Source organism: Hippichthys cyanospilos, chromosome 6 (genome assembly GCF_059441005.1).
Source record: "Hippichthys cyanospilos isolate Australia breed blue-spotted pipefish chromosome 6, RoL_Hcya_1.0, whole genome shotgun sequence".
Lineage (NCBI taxonomy): Eukaryota > Metazoa > Chordata > Actinopteri > Syngnathiformes > Syngnathidae > Hippichthys > Hippichthys cyanospilos.
This window is the reverse complement of record NC_142374.1, coordinates 511,921-535,388: the sequence shown is the minus strand read 5'-3', so window position 1 is coordinate 535,388 and position 23,468 is coordinate 511,921. Positions and strand designations below refer to the sequence as shown.

At 42.5% G+C, this 23,468-nt stretch overlaps 1 protein-coding gene across 15 annotated transcripts in view; it reads right to left on the bottom strand.

Annotated features, from left to right (window-relative positions):
• Nucleotides 1-1,954: 1,954 nt before the first annotated feature.
• LOC148421787 (uncharacterized) overlaps nt 1,955-23,468 on the bottom strand; it is a 108,090-nt gene continuing 86,576 nt past the window's right edge. For 11 of the 15 annotated variants that reach the window (XM_088417449.1, XM_088417450.1, XM_088417448.1 and 8 more), the window contains 2 exons: nt 10,855-11,071; nt 1,955-5,026 (listed from right to left, as the gene is read on the bottom strand). In XM_088417449.1, the coding sequence (XP_088273575.1) occupies nt 2,781-4,373 (1,593 nt within the window). In that variant the 5' untranslated portion in view covers nt 4,374-5,026; nt 10,855-11,071 and the 3' untranslated portion in view covers nt 1,955-2,780. The remainder of the gene's footprint in view (nt 5,027-10,854; nt 11,072-23,468) is intronic. The other 4 variants (XM_088417455.1, XM_088417456.1, XM_088417457.1 and 1 more) reach the window with 3 other exon arrangements.

Below are 23,468 nucleotides of genomic sequence, written 5' to 3'. Positions count from 1 at the left end.
TTCATGTTCCATGCCTCAACGCTATTCTGGCCAATTTTCAGTTAACTTGCTCAAACAGGATTAGCACAGTGCAAAAACTGAGTTAAGATTTTTGTCAGTGGTGGAAAAGGAGATTTGAAACACATATTTTGAAGACCCGCCCCCATCATATATTTTGGCGAATCTGCAAAAAATTTTGCACAGTTGTGGCACTATGCGTGGTAATGGAGCTCGCCAAATGTGAAGTTGATTGGTTCAAGGGTTTTGGGACCGAAAAATGTACAAAAACTGGTAACTGGCATATTCAACAGTTGATAACTCTGGCTCTGTACATCCAAACATATGGCGCTCTAAATGTTTTTGTAGGTCTTGAGTATTACATATGCATAAAAAATTCCGCAGCTCTAGGTCAAACAGGTCTCAACTGGCTTCTTGTTTTAGGATCATCTGGGTTCAATTACAGCAACTTTTGCTGATTTGGGAAAACGCTGACTTTGAAGTGGTGTACAGACCACCCCCTTTATCACAAAGTATTAAAATTTGGAAACCCTTATCCTCCAAGTCTCGATGCTATTCGGACAAATTTTCAGTTCATTTATTCTTACAGGCTTAGCAATACAGGAAAGTTTAAAAATTGATGTTTTTGTCTGTAGCTAGGTGGTGCTATAAAAAAATTGAAAATTAACCATGCACATATTTTAAAGTTATAACTAGTAAGTTTTCTGTAAAGTTTCAGATTTTTTTTAACTTGCACATTGCAGTTATTAAGGTTTTTGTAGCTCATGGCGAAGGAAATTTGATTTGGAAACACATATTTTGAAGCCCCACCCCCATCATATATGTTAGCTGATCTTCAAAAAATTCTGCCCAGGTGTGCCCCTATGTCAGATAATGGGGTATGCCAAATTTGAAGTTGATCGGGTCAAGAGTTTTGGTACCGAAAAATTTACAAAATCGGGCCAAATGCTACGTTCAACAGTTGATAACTGGTTCTGTATATCCTAACACATGGTGCTCTATGTTTTTGTAGGTCTCTATGTCTTACATATGCGTAGAAAATTTCGTAGCTCTAGGTCAAACGGGTCGGAACTAGCTGCCGTTTTAGGATCATCTGGGCTCAATTACAGCAAGTTTTGCTGATTTGGGCAAACTCCAAATTTGAAGTGGCATACAGACCACCCCCTTTATCACAAAGTCGTAAAAATTGAAAACCCTCATTCTTCAAGTCTCGATGCTATTCGGACAAACTTTCTGTTCATTTAATCCTACGGGTTTAGCACAATACACGAAAGTTTAAAAACTGACGTTTTTGTCTATAACTAGGTGGTGCTATGAAATATTTCGAAATTTATCATGCAAATTCTTTAAGGCTATAACTAATAAATTTTCTGTAAAATTTCAGAATTTTTGAAGCTTCCACATTGGCGTTATTAAGGTTTATGTTGCTCATGGCCAAGAAAATTTGACACAGTAATTTAAAGCCCCACCCCCATCATATACGTTGGCCGATCTTCACGAAATGTTGCCCAGTTGTGGCCCAATGCCTGATAATGGAGCATGCCCAATTTAAAGTTGATCTGGTCAACCGTTTAGGAGCTATTAAGAGGAAATTGGTACCTGAAAACATCCAAAAACGGTCCAAAAAGGCACATAAAAAATTCATATCGCTGGTTCTGTACATCTTAGCATATGGCGCTCCATAACTTTTTTGTAGGTCTTGAGGTCCTACATATGCCTAAAAAATTTCATAGCTCTAGGTGAAACCGGCTGTTACCCAGTATATTTATTCGACACTAGATGGCACTAAAAATTAAGTTTTTAGATTTCATGTATGCAAACACAAAAATATCCAATTTTACAGCAGGCGTAATGATTGTGCAAATTTTGGTGACTTCGTGCATGTTTAGTGTCAGGTTCACCAAGCCAATTACTGTCAACACGAGCGTTTGTCTAAAAGAAAGAGAGAAGGCAACGGTTATGCTCATGCATGAGGAGAACGAGACAGGACCACAAAGGCTGCAGTACTGCCGCGCTCTGAGGTACTTCCTTGTTTCCCTTAGTTTTATTATTCAGAGGTCCCTAGGTTACATGTAGGTTCCGGCCCTAAAGGGTAGAGATGCATGGGGGAGCGATTTATGTGACCGGAACCCAAAATCTTGTAATACATCTTGTGACAGCTAAGCGCGCGCGTGCAGGTGTGTGGCTCAATGCAGTATGCAGCAACACGTTCCAGTAAGACGGGTGCTCGGGTCCACCGCATTTCCCCACCCGACTTCTTCTTTCTTGGGGAGCCTTCCAGGTGACCCCGGTCCAGGATGTTGTTCAATTGTTGTTTGACAGGCCCTGTCTGAAAAAGATTTCAACAACCACCAGCACACGGCCTCGAGTACACTTGTCATGAGTGGAACATGTTGCTATCCTAATGATAAGGACAGGGTGTCAAATGTATAATCACATTGAATCAAAAACATTAATAAATCACTTCATCAATCAAACAGGAACATCTGATCAACATAATGTCTAACACGTGAGTGATTAGTACATGTGCTCTACTTCCCTGAGTATTACTGATTGCTACATTAAGGACATAAATTGACATGTCCTATTTGATTGGCACATCCGATTAAAAACATTGATTCAGTACACAATATATGTAAAGGATTCCTAAATTCCTAAACAATTCCCTCCTCTTGATTCTGCATTTACCACCACCACAAAGCATCAACAGCGGAACCTCCAATCGGCTTTATTCAGCTGCATCATCACGTGAGGTCAACTCCGGGAAGACAGGGCACATTTCCTCATACAGATGAGGAGGTACGAAATTGTAGTCCCCTCGCTACCTTGAGGAGGAGTGCGCACACCGAGATCCGGGTCCGGACCGGGTTGGAGAAATAACGGGTACACCTCATCCAACCTGGTTTTAGTCGGGGCAATAGCAGTTGAGATAAGTCGGCCAAGCAATGCGCGAATGCAGGGAATGCAACAACAGCCACACAATGTGAGAACAGAAGTGAAAATGGCAACTGACAGCATGAAGGTGACATTTTGTCCCACCACTCAGACCACGGGGTTGTGTTTACCCCGGAGTGCTCTCGCATTTTCCTGTTCAGAGTGTGCAAGCCATCGATGGCTTTGGTCAGCGCCCCGTCAGGGGCGGTGTTGTCGGGAATCCAGGTGCAACACTGGTTTCCGAAAATGGCGCACACGCCGCCCTCCTTTGCCAGGAGCATGTCCACTGCGATGCGAGTGTGGAATGCCATGAGTGAGGTTGCCGCGAGTTGTTCTTTTATAGCAAGTAGCCCCTCCTCTGTATAGTTGCCCAGCTTCTGCACATTGTAATGGATGTAGTTGATTCGATCTACATTTTTATTTGGTGTGATCCATATGAAAATGGATTCTAAACCCGCTGCAATTTGCTTGACCAACTTATACTCATCTGGTACTCCGCGAGGCACACCGATAGCGTCAATGTAGGTGGGTTCCCCGGCACTCCAGGCAGCACGCCGTCTCCTGAAATGCTTCACTTTTGGTGGAAAAGGGCGCGGAGTGATCTGTGAAGCGGCCGCTAGGATTTCCTCTGCCGTGGAGGGGAAGATTGTTACAGGCAACAGCAGAGATATAAGAGCACAAGTGCCTTTGGCATTTCTCAATGTGTCATAGAGTTTGTTGTCGCCACACCACCACCACACGTCGCTACGTGGTATTAGCCCTGTCTGGTCAACGGTCGTACTGCGCCAAGTGGAATTTGCACACTCACCTCTCGGCCGCATTTTGGTCATCACCTCTACGAGGCACTTGGATGGAATGGAAGCAGGGATCACACGCAGCAACGGCCTGGCCTCCATGCAGAAAACACAGCTGTAATTTACTGTTTTGGCAGTCGTTTCCATCAGGAACAGCCAGTTGTTACCTTGCTGCGTGACTCCGGTGACGGTTAAAAATTTTTCATCAACAGTCATTCTTTTGTTTGATTTTACCGTCACCTTCGACGCGTCAGTCACTGTGGCCAAGTCCCGGTGCACGTGTGTAGCCACCTGTGGCTCTTTCAGCGCATTTGATACACAAATTGAGATCACGTGGTGTGGAGGCATGCTGTGTGTGTACGGAAACAGAGCAAGCTCTACACAAGGGTCAGGAGTGCAAAACCGGATTGAAGTGTTCACAATGATTTGGAGGCCTGCTGCGACTTTGGCGAGAGTGACCTGTGGATAGAGAAGTTTGGCACAGGCGTCGGTTGTCCAACTTTTCCAATTTGCACCTGTTTCCGCAACCAAAGCACTCCACCTGGTGGCTTTTGCAGTCAGATACCATTCATATCTTTTCCCGTATTCCTGACCATTGCGCAAATATGCTTTACCGCTACCGACGAGTCCCTGGAGTTTTATGTACATATGTCCATGGCAGAAAGATTGTTGAGATGCTGTTTTCAAGAAGGCAGATCATGGTATTTGTCACGGGACCCACATCAAACTGATTACAAGATGAGAAATTTCTCCGTGTGGGGTACTCAATACGTGTTGATTTTGGTTTTATTTCGCGTTTTTCATGGCTAGGCATGTCGGTGGAGTTGGTTTCTATGGTAGTATTGCCGATAGTTTTGACAGCCGGTTTACCATATCTTATGACTCTCCAGTTATGAATGCCCCCCACTTGCACCCCATAGAGGAATGCACCTGTTATCAGCATCCCACCAATGTAAGACACAGTAATGCCTTTGCCCATGTAGGTGTGGCCATGTCGCTCGACGTACCCCTAAACAGGAAGGGTGTCTTTAAAATTCTTCACAGACCGTCAATGTTTTCAGACACTACAAGTCTGCACCCACCGGTTGGTCGGACTTTGCTCACCCCTCCTTTTTGGGTAAATCGAACGAGATCACCTTTTTACAATGCGTGAGATGTATCCAAGTTTGTCGTTCCGCGATTTTCGCGGCCGTCGGCGTGGTCAGCAGCACTTGGTGTGGTCCTTCCCACCGTGGCGAGTGCCAATGCTTCCGTTTGATGCTCCGCACCAAGACCCAGTCACCTGGAACGACCTGGTTGTCCTGTGGGGAAGAAACGCAATCGCTTCCTGTTATGCAATCGCTTACTGGTGTTCGTTCAGACCTTTTTTCTAGGGTTTTTCGCATATAGTCAGACGCACTGTGTCCAAGGCCGATTTGTTTCATCCATACATTTCTTCAGCCTGTTTTTGATTGTGCCGTTCATTCTTTCCACTAATCCTGCACTTTGCGGATGATAAGAGCAGTGGTGCTTAATGCAATGTGAAACATTTGGCCAATTTTGTCAATCACTTTATTCACAAAGTGTGTTCCGTTGTCGCTATAGATGGTTTCCGGGATACCATATCTAGGTATGATGTCTTTACACAACGCTTTGGCTACAGTTAGCGCATCGGGCTGCTTTGTTGGAAATATCTCAACCCATTTTGAAAACGCGTCTATAATTACAAGACAGTATTTCTTTCCTTCACTTTTGCTTAGTTCTATGTAATCCATGTGGATTCGTTGGAATGGGTAGGATGCGGGAGGGTATTGACCCCGTTTTGTCTGAACGTTCCCCTGGGGATTATGTCGTGCACAGATCGTACAAGCCCTGCAGAAATGTTTTGAGTATAGACTGAACCCATAAGTTGAGAAATGTTGGTTAACAATTCCGACCATTCTTGCGGTTGAGACATGTGTTTTCCCGTGACTCAAAATGGCTGCCCACCTGTAGAGATTTTTCGGAAGAACGGGCTTGTCACCTGGACCGACATAAACCCTCTTTTAGAGTATGGCCCCCTTCGCGACCCATTGTTTTTGCTCTTGGGCAGGACTTTGTTGTTGCATGTCGATTAGGACATCGTCCTGTAAGATGGCGCTTGGAGGTAATTGCGTTTCATCAGCCATCCCTATGAAGGGCTTCTCGGCCGCCTGTTTTGCAATTTTGTTGGCGAAAGCGTTGCCTCGCGAGACCTGATCCGCTTCGGTGGTGTGTGCCGCACACTTACATATTGCGATTTGTTTGGGTAGTTGCACTGCGTTTAGCAATTGACTTAATACGTCGGCGTGCGTTACGGCCTTCCCTGTGGAGGTTATCATTCCCCAGTTTCTCCAATATTGCGCGAACACATGACAAGTGGAAAAGGCATATTGGCTATCGGTATAGATCGTCACTGTTTCCCCTTCCATAATAATGCAAGCCTGTGTGAGTGCTATGAGCTCAGCCGCCTGAGCCGAGAAACGAGCCGGAAGCGGCTCCGCTTTCAACACAACCTCTGTTGTAACCACGGCATAGCCAGTTTGCGTTTTCCCCAAGCCATTCTTTTTCGAGGAGCCATCCACAAAAAGCACATGTCCCGTTTGCAATGGTTGATCTTTTAGATCGGGCCTACATTTTGTTGTACTTTCGGCTAGCGCCTGACAATCGTGTTTGTCGCCATCTTCAGGAAGTGGCATGAGGGTGGCTGGGTTCAAAACCGTGCACCTTTCCAGCGTGAGGTGCGGCTGTGACAATAATATCGCCATGCAAGACAAGTGTCTTGCCGGTGACAGAAAGACCATGTTTGTCTGAAGGAGCAGTGCGGCAACCGTGTGTGGAACCCTTAAAGTGAGAGGATGGAAAAGCACGATCGATGCACTACACCCCACGGCCATAGAGGCCGCCACCACAGCCCTCACACAGTGAGGAAGTGCACAAGCCACACTGTCTAGTTTGGAGGAATAATATGAAACAGGCCTCATTTGATCCCCATAACTTTGCACTAACACTGACGTCATATAATTACCTTTGCAATCTACCATCTGAACAAAAGATTTGGAATAGTTTGGGATCGCCAAGGCTGTGCTTGAAACTAGTGCTTGTTTGACCTCACAAAAAGCCTTCTCAGCCTCAGGCGTCCACTTTACAGGTGAGGACATTGTCATGTTTTCTTCATACATCAATTTGGAGAGAGGAGTAGTGATTTCAGCATAATTTGGGATCCATGACCTGCAGTAATTTGTCAATCCCAAAAACGACATCATTTGCTTTTTTGTTAAGGGTTTGGGGGCCTGTAAAACGGTTGTTTTCCTATCCTCTAATATTGCCCTGCTCCCACCACTTAAATTATGCCCCAGGTATTTTACCTGCTCTCTACAAAGCTGCAGTTTATTTTTGCTTACATTGTGACCCTCATTTGCCAAATGAATCAAGAGAGCGACTGTGTCTATTTTGCAAGTTCCTTCATCTGGTGAGGCGAGCAACACGTCATCAACATAGAGCAACACTTGACTTCCTCCTGGAGGCACAAAGGTGGACATGCTGGCTGACATAACTTGGGAATATATTGTTGGACTTTCGCAATACCCCTGAGGCAACCGAGTGTACGTGTACTTTTTCCCCTCGAAAGTGAAAGCAAACCAGAATTGACTATCTTTTCTACTGGAACAGAGAAAAATGCATTGCTGATATCCACCATGGTAAAAAAAATTGCGTCTGACCTTAATGAATTGAGCAAGGTATGCGGATCTGGGACACAGGGCGCCCGCTGAAAGACAGCGGCATTTACTGCCTGTAAGTCCTGAACCATCCTCCAGCCTACGGAGGGTGGCGCTTTTTTCACTGGAAAGATAGGTGTGTTGCAAGGCGAGTCAGGACATTCAATTATTACACCAGCCTCAAACAATGCTTTCATTACTGGCCTAATTCCCTCACGAGCGTTCGGATTCAAGGGATATTGTTTTACACATGGTCTATACTCTGTTATTGGCCTAATTTGTACCGGCTGCGCGCTTTTGACCAAACCGACATCAGAGGGACCCGTTGACCACAATTTCTTTGGCACTTTCGCAAGAAGCATTTCCTCCTCCTCTCCCAGGAGGCAGAGGTCTGCACTGTTTCACATTGATGGGTGAAAGTGGCGTTCAGCACTCTCACTCCACTCTGCCTCGGGCTTGTTCTCGTCCGGTTGCCAATCTGTTGCGTTTTCACCTCTCCAAACAAGATTCTCTAGCTGTTCCCACTTTTCCTCGCGCGATTTGCACAACGACACATGTGGCACCCATCTGCACAACTCTCGCAACCTTGGAGGGAGCCTCACTCCCGCTACAGCAGGTCGTTTTATACCACAAGGTTACATGTAGTGTCCAGCAGGTCGTTTTATACCACAAGGTTACATGAAGTGTCCGCGGTCATTTTGCTTTGTTTGTCAGGCGTGAGGAGCAGTGCTTCCTCCAGTAATGCTTTTCCTGCGCAATGTGGGGGCTTCTCACTTACGTCAAGGGCGTAGTACAGGAGCGGCTCTCTGTAACCGCGCAACACACACAAATCCGCACGCGTCAGCTCGGCCTGTCTTTTTACTACCATGCGTCCTTCGGTCGTCAGTACTATTGCTAGTCCCATTCTACACAACCCATCCCTTCCCAGCAGGTTAATCGGGCACTAATAGAACCGGCAATTTGCATGTTTTCCCTAGTGGGTCTCTCACCCACACGGGTTGTGTTTCTGATACTGCAGAGAGATGCCCCTGTGCAGTCCTCACAAACACCTTCTTAGGGGTTATTACCGCCCCCGGAATGTGTTCTCGACAGGCAGTTTTACACACACCTGTGTCACAGAGGAAGATCATTTTTTTACCAATCTAGAATCAGTTCGATCTCTGGTTTAGACACATCAAAGGTTAGGAGTTGTTGTAAGTTCAATTCTATTTCTTCCTCTGTGATCTGCTCATGATCAACAATATGAGAGTCGCCAATGTTGAAATCAATTAGTCGCCGTTTGTCGGTATCGAAACGTTTTAGTTGCCGGTTGCCCTGCTGGGAGGATGGTTCCGCTAGTCATTGGATATCCTTATTGTCTGGACAATAACGAGAAATATGACCCTTCTCACCACAACACCAACATAGGACTTCCTTTGAAAACCTTGGTCCCCCACGTTCCCCCCAGGATCCAGCTGACTCCCTACCAGTCCCCTCTCTGCGACCTCTTCCGCGTCCCCTGCTCCTGCCACCACGGCCAAACCCACGACCTCTATCCTGAAAATATATTTCGCTTCCCTCGACACGCACAACAAAAGCGTCTGCCTTTTTCTTTTAAGATTGCAACACTCTCTAGGCATGGATCGCTTGATTAATGTATTGTTCGAGTGTCTCCGTAACTTTGTCTACCCAATGCTTAACACCCACTGCCGAATAGTGTGATGTGAGTGGGCATGAGGGCATTTTTTAACTGCTCCTCATAAAAACCCCCCGGACTATGATCTTCGGGAATACCACTATTTTTCTTAAAACACTCGACCATTCTAGTTTTGTACTCTTCAAAGGGTTCATTTTCTTTTTGTGCTGCTCTCCCAATGGCAGTAAAATTAGCTCTCTGCTTAAACCGCTCTCTTGTGCGCTCAGTTAAGCGCCCCACACGATGTGTGAGCTCCCTAGCATCATGCTCTAAGGTTGGTTCCCAATCACCTCTAACACCGAGCCAATCACCTCCTAAAGCAGCCATCCAAAACTGCTGAACCTCTATGCCGTTTAAATGATAGGCCCCTCTAAGGTCTTCTATTTGCTGCAGGAACTCTTCTACATTTACTTTATGGGACGTGATACCTTCTACGGCCTTTTTCACATCGCTTTGCGTCCAGGTTCTATATACTAAAATAGTGGGGGAATCATCAGTGACGTTTGGATTCGCCACCTCTATCATGGGGTACGTCTCGTACTCCTCTGGAGAGCATGTGGGTGCACTTCCACATGTCGCCTGAGGAATAGAAGAGGCCGGGGAAAAAAGCTGCCCCCATGTTTTGGAGAATTTTACTCCCAAATCCCCTTTCACCCTAGTTGTCATAGGGTGGCCGCCTCGGCTGTACTCGGGCGTCAAAGGCGCGCAAGGAGGCGGAGGAGGGAGAGGAAGAGAGGAAGCGGCTTCCTCCGGCAACGGAGGCGACGATGGGAAAGGAGAAGGAGGGAGCGGTGGATACAGGGAGGCTACGCTGAACTCCCCTGCTCCGGCACCGCAGTCCTTCTCCTCGCTTTCCCATTTCACACTTTTAATGCCACGCTTTAACACACACTTAGCTGCTTCACCAGAAACATCACCAGAAACATCGCAAGGGTCAATGCCCACAGGCCCAGTCTCGTCGTCTTCCTCTCTATGAAACAAGACCTCGCTCCCTTCAAGCTTAGCATTTACCACCAAATCCACACCTCTTCTCTTTTTACCCGCCTTCCGCCGTTGCGCCGCCACCATCCAATACACTGTATCACCATAACCATCTTTATACATTTTCTTTACGTCTCCTCTTCCTTTTGTTTTTATTCTATCCCGCAGATCTGCGATTTTTTTGGGTATTAAGCTGGCCAGCAAAATTATATTTTGTTATCCATAGGTTTAAATGCTTTATTCTATCGGGGTTTTGATGTTTGACGAACTTCCAATCTTTGCTTGCAAGCTGTTGTTTCGGTTCGTATACGGACTGCTTTTTACTGAACCGGTTCCCCATTTTGATGTAAATTTGGCTCAGTCTGTGAACCTGGGGTTGCCTAAGCACTGAGATACCTGTTCAAGTGGGGTGAAAAAAATTCTCGGAGTGGTAATACTCAAGCTTCTACCCCAATGAAGGGCGGAGTATTCTTGCCTTTGCTTCCACCACGAGTTGTCACTTACAATCCCACTCGTTTGTTTATATGAGACCCCCGTCTCCTTTCACACCCCCGGCACAATCACACACACATGCACACACGGAGTTTAAGTACGTACAGGACACCGCCGCCCTTTACCAGTTTTATAGACTACTCTGTCTTTACCAGTTTTATAGACTACTCTGTCTTTACCAGTTTTTAAGACTACTCTGTCTAACACACGATTACATTCACACAAAACACACACACACTCAACAGTGAGACGTCGACTCACTCACCGGACGATGCCTTCACCCCTTTGGCTTTGCGTCAACCCTTGGTCCCCAGACGCGGAGCCGAAAGCCAGCCCCCCAACAGGGTCCTTGCTGCCGTGCGCACGGTCTTCCTGGAAGTCGACTCGGCCTCTGGAAACCTTAGGTATATTGCAATCCGGCTCGAAGGACCGAGAAAAATGTCAGGTTCACCAAGCCAATTACTGTCAACCCGAGCGTTTGTCTAAAAGAAAGAGAGGAGGCACCGGTTATGCTCATGCATGAGGAGAACGAGACAGGACCACAAAGGCTGCAGTACTGCCGCGCTCTGAGGTACCTCCTCGTTCCCCTTAGTTTTAAAAAAACATTGATTCAGTACACATATGTAAAGGATTCCTAAATTTCTCCAACATTTAGGCCCTCAAAAATGTGATTCATTCGGGTGAATAATAAAAATAACTAGAGCTGCAAGCAGCTATAAAGGGCCCTCGCAGACCTGTGCACATTGGGGTATGAACAGGTCGGGGTATGAACAAGGACTATGAATGATGAAAAATTTGTTGTAGATGACTTCAGTGCAGGACTATTACCAAATATGTAAAATTTAGACAAGGTGGGACAATGTGTGTGGAGTTACTGCAGCTTTTATTGTTCCAATTTTGTGACTTTCAATGCCATATAGGCCACACCTACTGTCGAAACATTGTACTCATATGTGGGGGGCATAAGGCATGGCCACTGGCTTTTCAGAAAACATTTTAGGGATATCACTTTAAGGGTCTCAGCAGAGTACATAAAAACATTAAGAATTTTCTATTTGTTGTAGATGACTTCAGTGCAGGACTATTACCAAATATGTAAAATTTAGACAAGGCGGGACAATGTGGGTGGAGTTACTGCAGCTTTTATTGTTCCAATATTGTAACTTTCAATGCCATATAGGCCACACCCACTGTCGAAACATCGTACTGATTTGTGGAGGGCATAAGGTATGGCCACTGGCTTTTCAGAAAACATTTAAGGGATATCACTTTAAGGGGCTCAGCAGAGTACATAAAAACGTTAAGGATTTGCTATATTCATTACTGCCATTAGGTGGCGCTCGTACTATGATAAAAAATAGGCTTGTAGGTGTGTTTCACATTGGACTCCCATCCCATATATGAAGTTTTAAAAATATCAGATCATCTAGGTCCAATTACAGCAACTTTTACCGTTTTTGCGAGACATCGGATTTTGAGTTGGCATAGAGGCCACGCCCTTTATTGTAAAGTCATAAAAGTTGAGAACCTTAATGTTCCAATGTGTCATAGCTTTTCTGACCATTTTTGAGTTCATTTAGTCAAACAGGCATTTCACAGTACATAAAAGTATAAAAAATGAGATTTTTGTCCGCCACTGGGTGGCGCTGTAAATGATTTGAAAGTTTATCACATAGCTGTATTATTGCATTACTTTTAAAGGCCCAAGAAAATTTCAGATGGTTTGAAGCTGTCATAGCTGAGTTATTAAGATTTTTGTCACTCTTGGCAAAGGAAGTATTAAACATAATTTGAAGCTCCGCCCCCATTTTTTAAGGTCAAGAGATCTTCACGATATTTGGACTATGTGTCCCCCTCAGTTGGATAATGATTCATGCCAAAGTTGAAGGTAATGGGGTGAATCGTTTAAGAGAAAAAGGCACTAGTTTGAGACCAGCTAATGTCTAAGAATGGGACAAAACTGCATATTAAAAAAATTCATAACAATTTTTCTGTACATCCTAGCACATCACTTCTATTGACATTTTTGTAGGTCTTGCAGTCCTTCATTTGCCTACAAAGTTTCATAGCTGTCAGTCAAACCAAACAGGATTGACTGTAATCTTTCGACTAATGACATTTTTTGCAGCCACTAGGTGGCGCTAGCTTTAAACTGGAATATATTTTTGTCGATATGTTCAGGAGAATATTTTCATCCAATGTGTGAAATTGTGAGAAGATCAGATCATCTAGGTCAAATTACAGCAACTTTTACTGGACAGATAAAGCTTCGGAATGAAAATGGTCGTAGAGGCCACGCCCATTATTGAAACTTCGTAAAATTTGGTGGAGGTCAGCAGGGCTGTCTAGAGGCTTAGCAGACCTAATTTCAGTGATATTACATCAAAGGGCTCAGCTAAACACATAAAAACGTTTAAAAAATGCTATATTTTTGGCTGCCACTAGGTGGCGCTCGCACTATAACAAAAAATACGTTGTTAGGTGTATTTCGCATTGGAAACCCATCAAATATATGAAGTTTAGAAAAGATAAGACCATCTGGGACCAAACACAGCAACTTTGTTCGTTTTGGCGAGACATCAGACTGACATTTTTGTTTGCCACTAGATGGCCTTATAAGCAATTGAATATTTTTTTAAACACTTGTGTTAAGGGCTTGAGTCTCCATGTGTCTGTGAAGTTTCAGATTTTTCTAAGCTTGTAAAGCTGAGTTATAAAGGTTTGTTTCACATGTGGCAAAGTAATCATCAAAGGCATACTATAAAGCTCCGCCCCCAACATATTTGATGGCGGATCATCACAAAAATTTGAACAATTGTGCCTCACAGTCAGATAAAACATCACAGCAAATTTGAAGTCGATCGGGTCAAGCGTTTGGGAGAAAAAAGGAGCAGTTCGGGACCTGCAAATGAGCAAAAACGGGCCAAAAGTGCACATTCAAAAATTCATAACTCTCTTTCTGTACATCTGAGCACATGGCTCGCGCTGACTTTTTTGTAGGGCTCGAGGTCCTACATAAGGCTACAAATTTTTGGATCTCTAGGTCAAACGGGCCGGGAGTGAGAGGCTATTTTCCACTCATAAGGCCATTTTGGGGCCAATTACAGACACTTTTTTCGTTTTGGCGAGTCATCTGACTTTGAGGTGGCGTGCAGACTACGCCCATTATCGAAAAGTCGTAAAATTTTAAAACCTTAATATTCCATGTCTTAATGATATTCTGACCAATTTTCATTTGTTTTACTCAAACAGACTGAGCACAATACATGAAATTGTAAAAAATGACATTTTAATCAACCACTAGGCGGCGCTAGTAGGTATTTAAAAAAACTTTTTTTAAAGGTGTTAAAGACATAAGTTTCCATGTGTCTATGAAGTTTTAGATTTTTTTAAGCTAGTACATCAAAGTTATTAAGGTTTATGTCTCTCTCGGCGAAGGAAAAATTGAACATATAATTTGAAGCCACGCCCCTATCATATATGTCAGCGGATCTGCACCAAATTTTGCCCACTTGTGCCCCTATGTGTGAATATGGACCACAGCAAATTTGAAGGCGATTGAGTAAAGCGTTTAGGAGAAACAAGGAGCAGTTTGGGACCTGCAAACGTGCAAAAATGGGCCAAAAATGCACATTCAAAAATTCATAACTCTTTTTCTGTACATCTGAGCACATGGCTCGCGCTGACTTTTTTGTAGGTCTCTAGGTCCTACATATGCCAAAAAATTTTCGTAGCTCTAGGTCAAACGGGCCGGGAGCAGGTGCACTTTTTCGACCTTAGGTGGCGCTGCAGAGCCATTTTTTTTGCATTGTTTTGGGAAACACAAAAATATCCAATTTTTCACCGGGCCCGACAAATGTGCAAATTTTGGTGACTTTTCGTGCATGTTTAGGCCCTCAAAAATGGAAAAGCGCTGCACAGTAAATAATAATAATAACTAGAGCTGCAAGCAGCTATAAAGGGCCCTCGCAGACCTGTGCACGTTGGGGTATGAACAGGTCGGGGTATGAACAAGGACTACGAACGATGAAAAAGTAGTTGTAGATGACTTCAGTGCAGGACTATTACCAAATATGTAAAATTTAGACAAGGTGGGACAATGTGTGTGGAGTTACTGCAGCTTTTATTGTTCCAATTTTGTGACTTTCAATGCCATATAGGCCACACCCACTGTCGAAACATTGTACTGATTTGTGGAGGGCATAAGGCATGGCCACTGGCTTTTCAGAAAACATTTAAGGGATATCACTTCAAGGGGCTCAGCAGAGTACATAAAAACATTAAGGATTTGCTATATTTTTTGCTGCCACTAGGTGGCGCACGTGCCATGATTAAAAATATGCTCCTAGGTGTGTTTCACATTGGACTCCCATCCCATATACGAAGTTTTAAAAATATCAGATCGTCTAGGTCCAATTACAGAAACTTTTACCGTTTTCGCGAGACATCAGATTTTGAGTTGGCATAGAGGTCACGCCCTTTAATGAAAAGTCATAAAAGTTGAGAACCTTAATGTTCCAATGTGTCATAGCTTTTCTGACCATTTTTGAGTTCATTTAGGCAAACAGGCATTTCACAGTACATAAAAGTATAAAAAAATGAGATTTTTGTCCGCCACTGGGTGGCGCTGTAAATGATTTGAAAGTTTATCACATAGCTGTATTATTGCATGACTTTTAAAGTCCCAGGAAAGTTTCAGATGGTTTGAAGCTGTCATAGCTGAGTTATTAACATTTTTGTCACTCTTGGCGAAGGAAGTATTAAACATAATTTGAAGCTCCGCCCCCATCTTTTCTGTCAAGAGATCTTCACGATATTTGGACTATGTGTGCCCCTCAGTTGGATAATGATTCATGCCAAAGTTGAAGGTAATGGGGTGAATCGTTTAAGAGAAAAAGGCACTAGTTTGAGACCAGCTAATGTCTAAGAATGGGACAAAACTGCACATTAAAAAAATTCTTAACAATTTTTCTGTACATCCTAGCACATCACTTCTATTGACTTTTTTGTAGGTCTTGCAGTCCTTCATTTGCCTACAAAGTTTCATAGCTGTAGGTCAAACCAAACAGGATTGACTGTAATTTTTCGACTAATGACATTTTTTGCAGCCACTAGGTGGCGCTAGCTTTAAACTGGAATATATTTTTGTCGATATGTTCAGGAGAATATTTTCATCCAATGTGTGAAATTGTGAGAAGATCAGATCATCTGGGTCAAATTAGAGCAACTTTTACTGGACAGATAAAGCTTCGGAATGAAAATGGTCGTAGAGGCCACGGCCATTATCGAAACTTCGTAAAATTTAATGGAGGTCAGCAGGGCTGTCTAGAGGCTTTTCAGACGTAATTTCAGCGATATTACATCAAAGGGCTCAGCTAAACACATAAAAACGTTTAAAAAATGCTCTATTTGTGGCTGCCACTAGGTGGCGCTCGCACTATAACAAAAAATACGTTGTTAGGTGTATTCCGCATTGGAAACTCATCAAATATATGAAGTTTAGAAAAGATAAGACCATCTGGGACCAAACACAGCAACTTTGTTCGTTTTGGCGAGACATCAGACTGACATTTTTGTTTGCCACTAGATGGCCTTATAAGCAATTTAATATTTTTTTAAACACTTGTGTTAAGGGCTTGAGTCTCCATGTGTCTGTGAAGTTTCAGATTTTTCTAAGCTTGTAAAGCTGAGTTATAAAGGTTTGTTTCACATGTGGCAAAGTAATCATCAAAGGCATAATATAAAGGCCCGCCCCCAACATATTTGATGGCGGATCATCACAAAAATTTGAACAATTGTGCCTGACAGTCAGATCAAACATCACAGCAAATTTGAAGTCGATCGGGTCAAGCGTTTGGGAGAAAAAAGGAGCAGTTCGGGACCTGCAAATGAGCAAAAACGGGCCAAAAGTGCACATTCAAAAATTCATAACTCTCTTTCTGTACATCTGAGCATATGGCTCGCGCTGACTTTTTTGTAGGGCTCGAGGTCCTACATAAGACTACAAATTTTTGGAGCTCTAGGTCAAACGGGCCGGGAGTGAGAGGCTATTTTCCACTCATAAGGCCATTTTGGGGCCAATTACAGCCACTTTTTTCGTTTTGGCGAGTCATCTGACTTTGAGGTGGCGTGCAGACTACGCCCATTATCGAAAAGTCGTAAAATTTTAAAACCTTAATATTCCATGTCTTATTGATATTCTGACCAATTTTCATTTGTTTTACTCAAACAGACTGAGCACAATACATGAAAGTGTAAAAAATGACATTTTAATCAACCACTAGGCGGCGCTAGTAGGTATTTAAAAAAACGTTTTTTAAAGGTGTTAAAGACATAAGTTTCCATGTGTCAATGAAGTTTTAGATTTTTTTAAGCTAGTACAACAAAGTTATTAAGGTTTATGTCACTCTTGGCGAAGGAAAAATTGAAAACATAATTTGAAGCCACGCCCCTATCATATATGTCAGCGGATCTGCACCAAATTTTGCCCACTTGTGCCCCTATGTGTGAATATGGACCACAGCAAATTTGAAGGTGATTGAGTAAAGCGTTTAGGAGAAACAAGGAGCAGTTTGGGACCTGCAAACGTGCAAAAATAGGCCAAAAATGCACATTCAAAAATTCATAACTCTTTTTCTGTACATCTGAGCACATGGCTCGCGCTGACTTTTTTGTAGGTCTCTAGGTCCTACATATGCCTAAAAATTTTCGTAGCTCTAGGTCAAACGGGCCGGGACCAGGTGCACTTTTTCGACCTTAGGTGGCGCTGCAGAGCCATTTTTTTTGCATTGTTTTGGGAAACACAAAAATATCCAATTTTTCACCGGGCCCGACGAATGTGCAAATTTTGGTGACTTTTCGTGCATGTTTAGGCCCTCAAAAATGGAAAAGCGCTGCACAGTAAATAATAATAATAACTAGAGCTGCAAGCAGGTATAAAGGGCCCTCGCAGACCTGTGCACGTTGGGGTATGAACAGGTCGGAGTATGAACAAGGACTATGAACGATGAAAAAGTAGTTGTAGATGACTTCAGTGCAGGACTCTTACCAAATATGTAAAATTTAGACAAGGTGGGACAATGTGGGTGGAGTTACTGCAGCTTTTATTGTTCCAATTTGTGACTTTCAATACCATATAGGCCACACCCACTGTCGAAAAATCGTGCTGATTTGTGGAGGGCATAAGGCATGGCCACTGGCTTTTCAGAAAAGATTTAAGGGATATCACTTCAAGGGGCTCAGCAGAGTACATAAAAACATTAGGGATTTGCTATATTTTTTGCTGCCACTAGGTGGCGCTCGTACTATGAATAAAAAATAGGCTTGTAGGTGTGTTTCACATTGGACTCCCATCCCATATACGAAGTTTTAAAAATATCAGATCGTCTAGGTCCAATTACAGCAACTTTTACCGTTTTCGCGAGACATGGGATTTTGAGTTGGCATAGAGGCCACGCCCTTTATTGAAAAGTCATAAAAGTTGAGAACCTTAATGTTCCAATGTGTCATAGCTTTTCTGACCATTTTTTAGTTCATTTAGTCAAACAGGCATTTCACAGTACATAAAAGTATAAAAAATGAGATTTTTGTCCGCCACTGGGTGGCGCTGTAAATGATTTGAAAGTTTATCACATAGCTGTATTATTGCATTACTTTTAAAGACCCAGGAAAGTTTCAGATGGTTTGAAGCTGTCATAGCTGAGTTATTAAGATTTTTGTCACTCTTGGCAAAGGAAGTATTAAACATAATTTGAAGCTCCGCCCGCATCTTTTATGTCAAGAGATCTTCACGATATTAGGACTATGTGTGCCCCTCAGTTGGATAATGATTCATGCCAAAGTTGAAGGTAATGGGGTGAATCGTTTAAGAGAAAAAGGCACTAGTTTGAGACCAGCTAATGTCTAAGAATGGGACAAAACTGCACATTAAAAAAATTCATAACAATTTTCCGTACATCCTAGCACATCTTTTCTATGACTTTTTTGTAGGTCTTACAGTCCTTCATTTGCCTACAAAGTTTCATAGCTGTAGGTCAAACCAAACAGGATTGTTTGTAATCTTTCGACTAATGACATTTTTTGCAGCCACTAGGTGGCGCTAGCTTTAAACTGGAATATATTTTTGTCGATATGTTCAGGAGAATATTTTCATGCAATGTGTGAAATTGTGAGAAGATCAGATCATCTGGGTCAAATTACAGCAAATTTTACTGGACAGATAAAGCTTTGGAATGAAAATGGTCGTAGAGGCCACGCCCATTATCGAAACTTCGTAAAATTTGGTGGAGGTCAGCAGGGCTGTCTAGAGGCTTTTCAGACTTAATTTCAGCGATATTACTTCAAAGGGCTCAGCTAAACACATAAAAATGTTAAAAAAATGCTATATTTTTGGCTGCCACTAGGTGGCACTCGCACTATTACAAAAAATACATTGATAGGTGTATTCCGCATTGGAAACTCATTAAATATATGAAGTTTAGAAAAGATAAGACTATCTGGGACCAAACACAGCAACTTTGTTCGTTTTGGCGAGACATCAGACTGACATTTTTGTTTGCCACTAGATGGCCTTATAAGCAATTGAAGATTTTTTTAAACACTTGTGTTAAGGGCTTAAGTCTCCATGTGTCTGTGAAGTTTCAGATTTTTCCAAGCTTGTAAAGCTGAGTTATAAAGGTTTGTTTCACATGTGGCAAAGTAAACATCAAAGGCATAATATGAAGCCCCGCCCCCAACAAATTTGATGGCGGATCGTCACAAAAATTTGAACAATTGTGCCTCACAGTCAGATAAAACATCACAGCAAATTTGAAGTCGATCAGGTCAAGCGTTTGGGAGAAAAAAGGAGCAGTTCGGGACCTGCAAATGAGCAAAAACGGGCCAAAAGTGCACATTCAAAAATTCATAACTCTCTTTCTGTACATCTGAGCATATGGCTCGCGCTGACTTTTTTGTAGGGCTCGAGGTCCTACATAAAGCTACAAATTTTTAGAGCTCTAGGTCAAACGGGCCGGGAGTGAGAGGCTATTTTCCACTCATAAGGCCATTTTGGGGCCAATTACAGCCACTTTTTTCGTTTTGGCGAGTCATCTGACTTTGAGGTGGCGTGCAGACTACGCCCATTATCGAAAAGTCGTAAAATTTTAAAACCCTAATATTCCATGTCTTAATGATATTCTGACCAATTTTCATTTGTTTTACTCAAACAGACTGAGCACAATACATGAAAGTGTAAAAAATGACATTTTAATCAACCACTAGGTGGCGCTAGTAGGTATTTAAAAAAAAATTTTTTAAAGGTGTTAAAGACATAAGTTTCCATGTGTCTATGAAGTTTTAGATTTTTTTAAGCTAGTACATCAAAGTTATTAAGGTTTATGTCTCTCTCGGCGAAGGAAAAATTGAACATATAATTTGAAGCCACGCCCCTATCATATATGTCAGCGGATCTGCACCAAATTTTGCCCACTTGTGCCCCTATGTGTGAATATGGACCACAGCAAATTTGAAGGCGTTAGAGTAAAGCGTTTAAGAGAAACAAGGAGCAGTTTGGGACCTGCAAACGTGCAAAAATGGGCCAAAAATGCACATTCAAAAATTCATAACTCTTTTTCTGTACATCTGAGCACATGGCTCGCGCTGACTTTTTTGTAGGTCTCTAGGTCCTACATATGCCTAAAAATTTTCGTAGCTCTAGGTCAAACGGGTCGGGACCAGGTGCACTTTTTCGACCTTAGGTGGCGCTGCAGAGCCATTTTTTTTGCATTGTTTTGGGAAACACAAAAATATCCAATTTTTCACCGGGCCCGACAAATGTGCAAATTTTGGTGACTTTTCGTGCATGTTTAGGCCCTCAAAAATGGAAAAGCGCTGCACAGTATATAATAATAATAATAACTAGAGCTGCAAGCAGCTATAAAGGGCCCTCGCAGACCTGTGCACGTTGGAGTATGAACAGGTCGGGGTATGAACAAGGACTTTGAATGATGAAAAAGTAGTTGTAGATCACTTCAGTGCAGGACTATTACCAAATATGTAAACTTTAGACAAGGTGGGACAATGTGTGTGGAGTTACTGCAGCTTTTATTGTTCCAATTTTGTGACTTTCAATGCCATATAGGCCACAGCCACTGTCGAAACATCGTACTGATTTGTGGAGGGCATAAGGCATGGCCACTGGCTTTTCAGAAAACATTTAAGGGATATCACTTCAAGGGGCTCAGCAGAGTACATAAAAACATTAAGGATTTGCTATATTTTTTGCTGCCATTAGGTGGCGCTCGTACTATGATAAAAATAGGCTTGTAAGTGTGTTTCACATTGGACTCCCATCCCATATATGAAGTTTTGCAAACATCAGATCATCTAGGTCCAATTACAGCAACTTTTACCGTTTTGGCGAGACATCAGACTTTGAGTTTGCATAGAGGCCACGCCCTTTAATGAAAAGTCATATAAGTTGAGAACCTTAATGTTCCAATGTGTCATAGCTTTTCTGACCATTTTTGAGTTCATTTAGTCAAACAGGCATTTCAGAGTACATAAAAGTATAAAAAATGAGATTTTTGTCCGCCACTGGGTGGCGCTGTAAATGATTTGAAAGTTTATCACATAGCTGTATTATTGCATTACTTTTAAAGGCCCAGGAAAGTTTCAGATGGTTTGAAGCTGTCATAGCTGAGTTAATAATATTTTTGTCACTCTTGGCGAAGGAAATATTAAACATAATTTGAAGCTCCGCCCCCATCTTGTATGTCAAGAGATCTTCACGATATTTGGGCTATGTGTGCCCCTCAGTTGGATAATGATTCATGCCAAAGTTGAAGGTAATGGGGTGAATCGTTTAAGAGAAAAAGGCACTAGTTTGAGACCAGCTAATGTCTAAGAATGGGACAAAACTGCACATTAAAAAAATTCATAACAATTTTTCTGTACATCTTAGCACATGACTTCTATTGACTTTTTTGTAGGTCTTGCAGTCCTTCATTTGCCTACAAAGTTTCATAGCTGTAGGTCAAACCAAACAGGATTGACTGTAATCTTTCGACTAATGACATTTTTTGCAGCCACTAGGTGGCGCTAGCTTTAAACTGGAATATATTTGTGTCGATATGTTCAGGAATATATTATCATCCAATGTGTGAAATTGTGAGAAGATCAGATCATCTGGGTCAAATTACAGCAACTTTTACTGGACAGATAAAGCTTCGGAATGAAAATGGTCGTAGAGACCACGCCCATTATCGAAACTTCGTAAAATTTGGTGGAGGTCAGCAGGGCTGTCTAGAGGCTTTGCAGACTTAATTTCAGCGATATTACATCAAAGGGCTCAGCTAAACACATAAAAACGTTTAAAAAATGCTATATTTTTGGCTGCCACTAGGTGGCGCGCGCACTATAACAAAAAATACGTTGATAGGTGTATTCCGCATTGGAAACCCATCAAATATATGAAGTTTAGAAAAGATAAGACCATCTGGGACCAAACACAGCAACTTTGTTCGTTTTGGCGAGACATCAGACTGACATTTTTGTTTGCCACTAGATGGCCTTATAAGCAATTGAAGATTTTTTTAAACACTTGTGTTAAGGGCTTAAGTCTTCATGTGTATGTGAAGTTTCAGATTTTTCTAAGCTTGTAAAGCTGAGTTATAAAGGTTTGTTTCACATGTGGCAAAGTAATCATCAAAGGCATAATATGAAGCCCCGCCCCCAACATATTTGATGGCGGATCATCCCGAAAATTTGAACAATTGTGCCTCACAGTCAGATCAAACATCACAGCAAATTTGAAGTCGATCGGGTCAAGCGTTTGGGAGAAAAAAGGAGCAGTTGGGGACCTGCAAATGAGCAAAAACGGGCCAAAAGTGCACATTCAAAAATTCATAACTCTCTTTCTGTACATTTGAGCATATGGCTCGCGCTGACTTTTTTGTAGGGCTCGAGGTCCTACATAAGGCTACAAATTTTTGGAGCTCTAGGTCAAACGGGCCGGGAGTGAGAGGCTATTTTCCACTCATAAGGCCATTTTGGGGCCAATTACAGCCACTTTTTTCGTTTTGGCGAGTCATCTGACTTTGAGGTGGCGTGCAGACTACGCCCATTATCGAAATGTCGTAAAATTTTAAAACCTTAATATTCCATGTCTTAATGATATTCTGACCAATTTTCATTTGTTTTACTCAAACAGACTGAGCACAATGCATGAAAGTGTAAAAAATAACATTTTAATCAACCACTAGGCGGCGCTAGTAGGTATTAAAAAAAAATTTTTTCAAAGGTGTTTAAGACATCAGTTTCCATGTGTCTATGAAGTTTTAGATTTTTTTAAGCTAGTACAACAAAGTTATTAAGGTTTATGTCACTCTTGGCGAAGGAAAAATTGAACACATAATTTGAAGCCACGCCCCTATCATATATGTCAGCGGATCTGCACCAAATTTTGCCCAGTTGTGCCCCTATGTGTGAATATGGACCACAGCAAATTTGAAGGTGATTGAGTAAAGCGTTTAGGAGAAACAAGGAGCAGTTTGGGACCTACAAACGTGCAAAAATGGGCCAAAAATGCACATTCAAAAATTCATAACTCTTTTTCCATACATCTGAGCACATGGCTCGCGCTGACTTTTTTGTAGGTCTCTAGGTCCTACATATGGCTAAAAATTTTCGTAGCTCTAGGTCAAAGTAAACATCAAAGGCATAATATGAAGCCCCGCCCCCAACATATTTGATGGCGGATCATCACAAAAATTTGAACAATTGTGCCTCACAGTCAGATAAAACATCACAGCAAATTTGAAGGCGATCGGGTCAAGCGTTTGGGAGAAAAAAGGAGCAGTTCGGGACCTGCAAATGAGCAAAAACGGGCCAAAAGTGCAC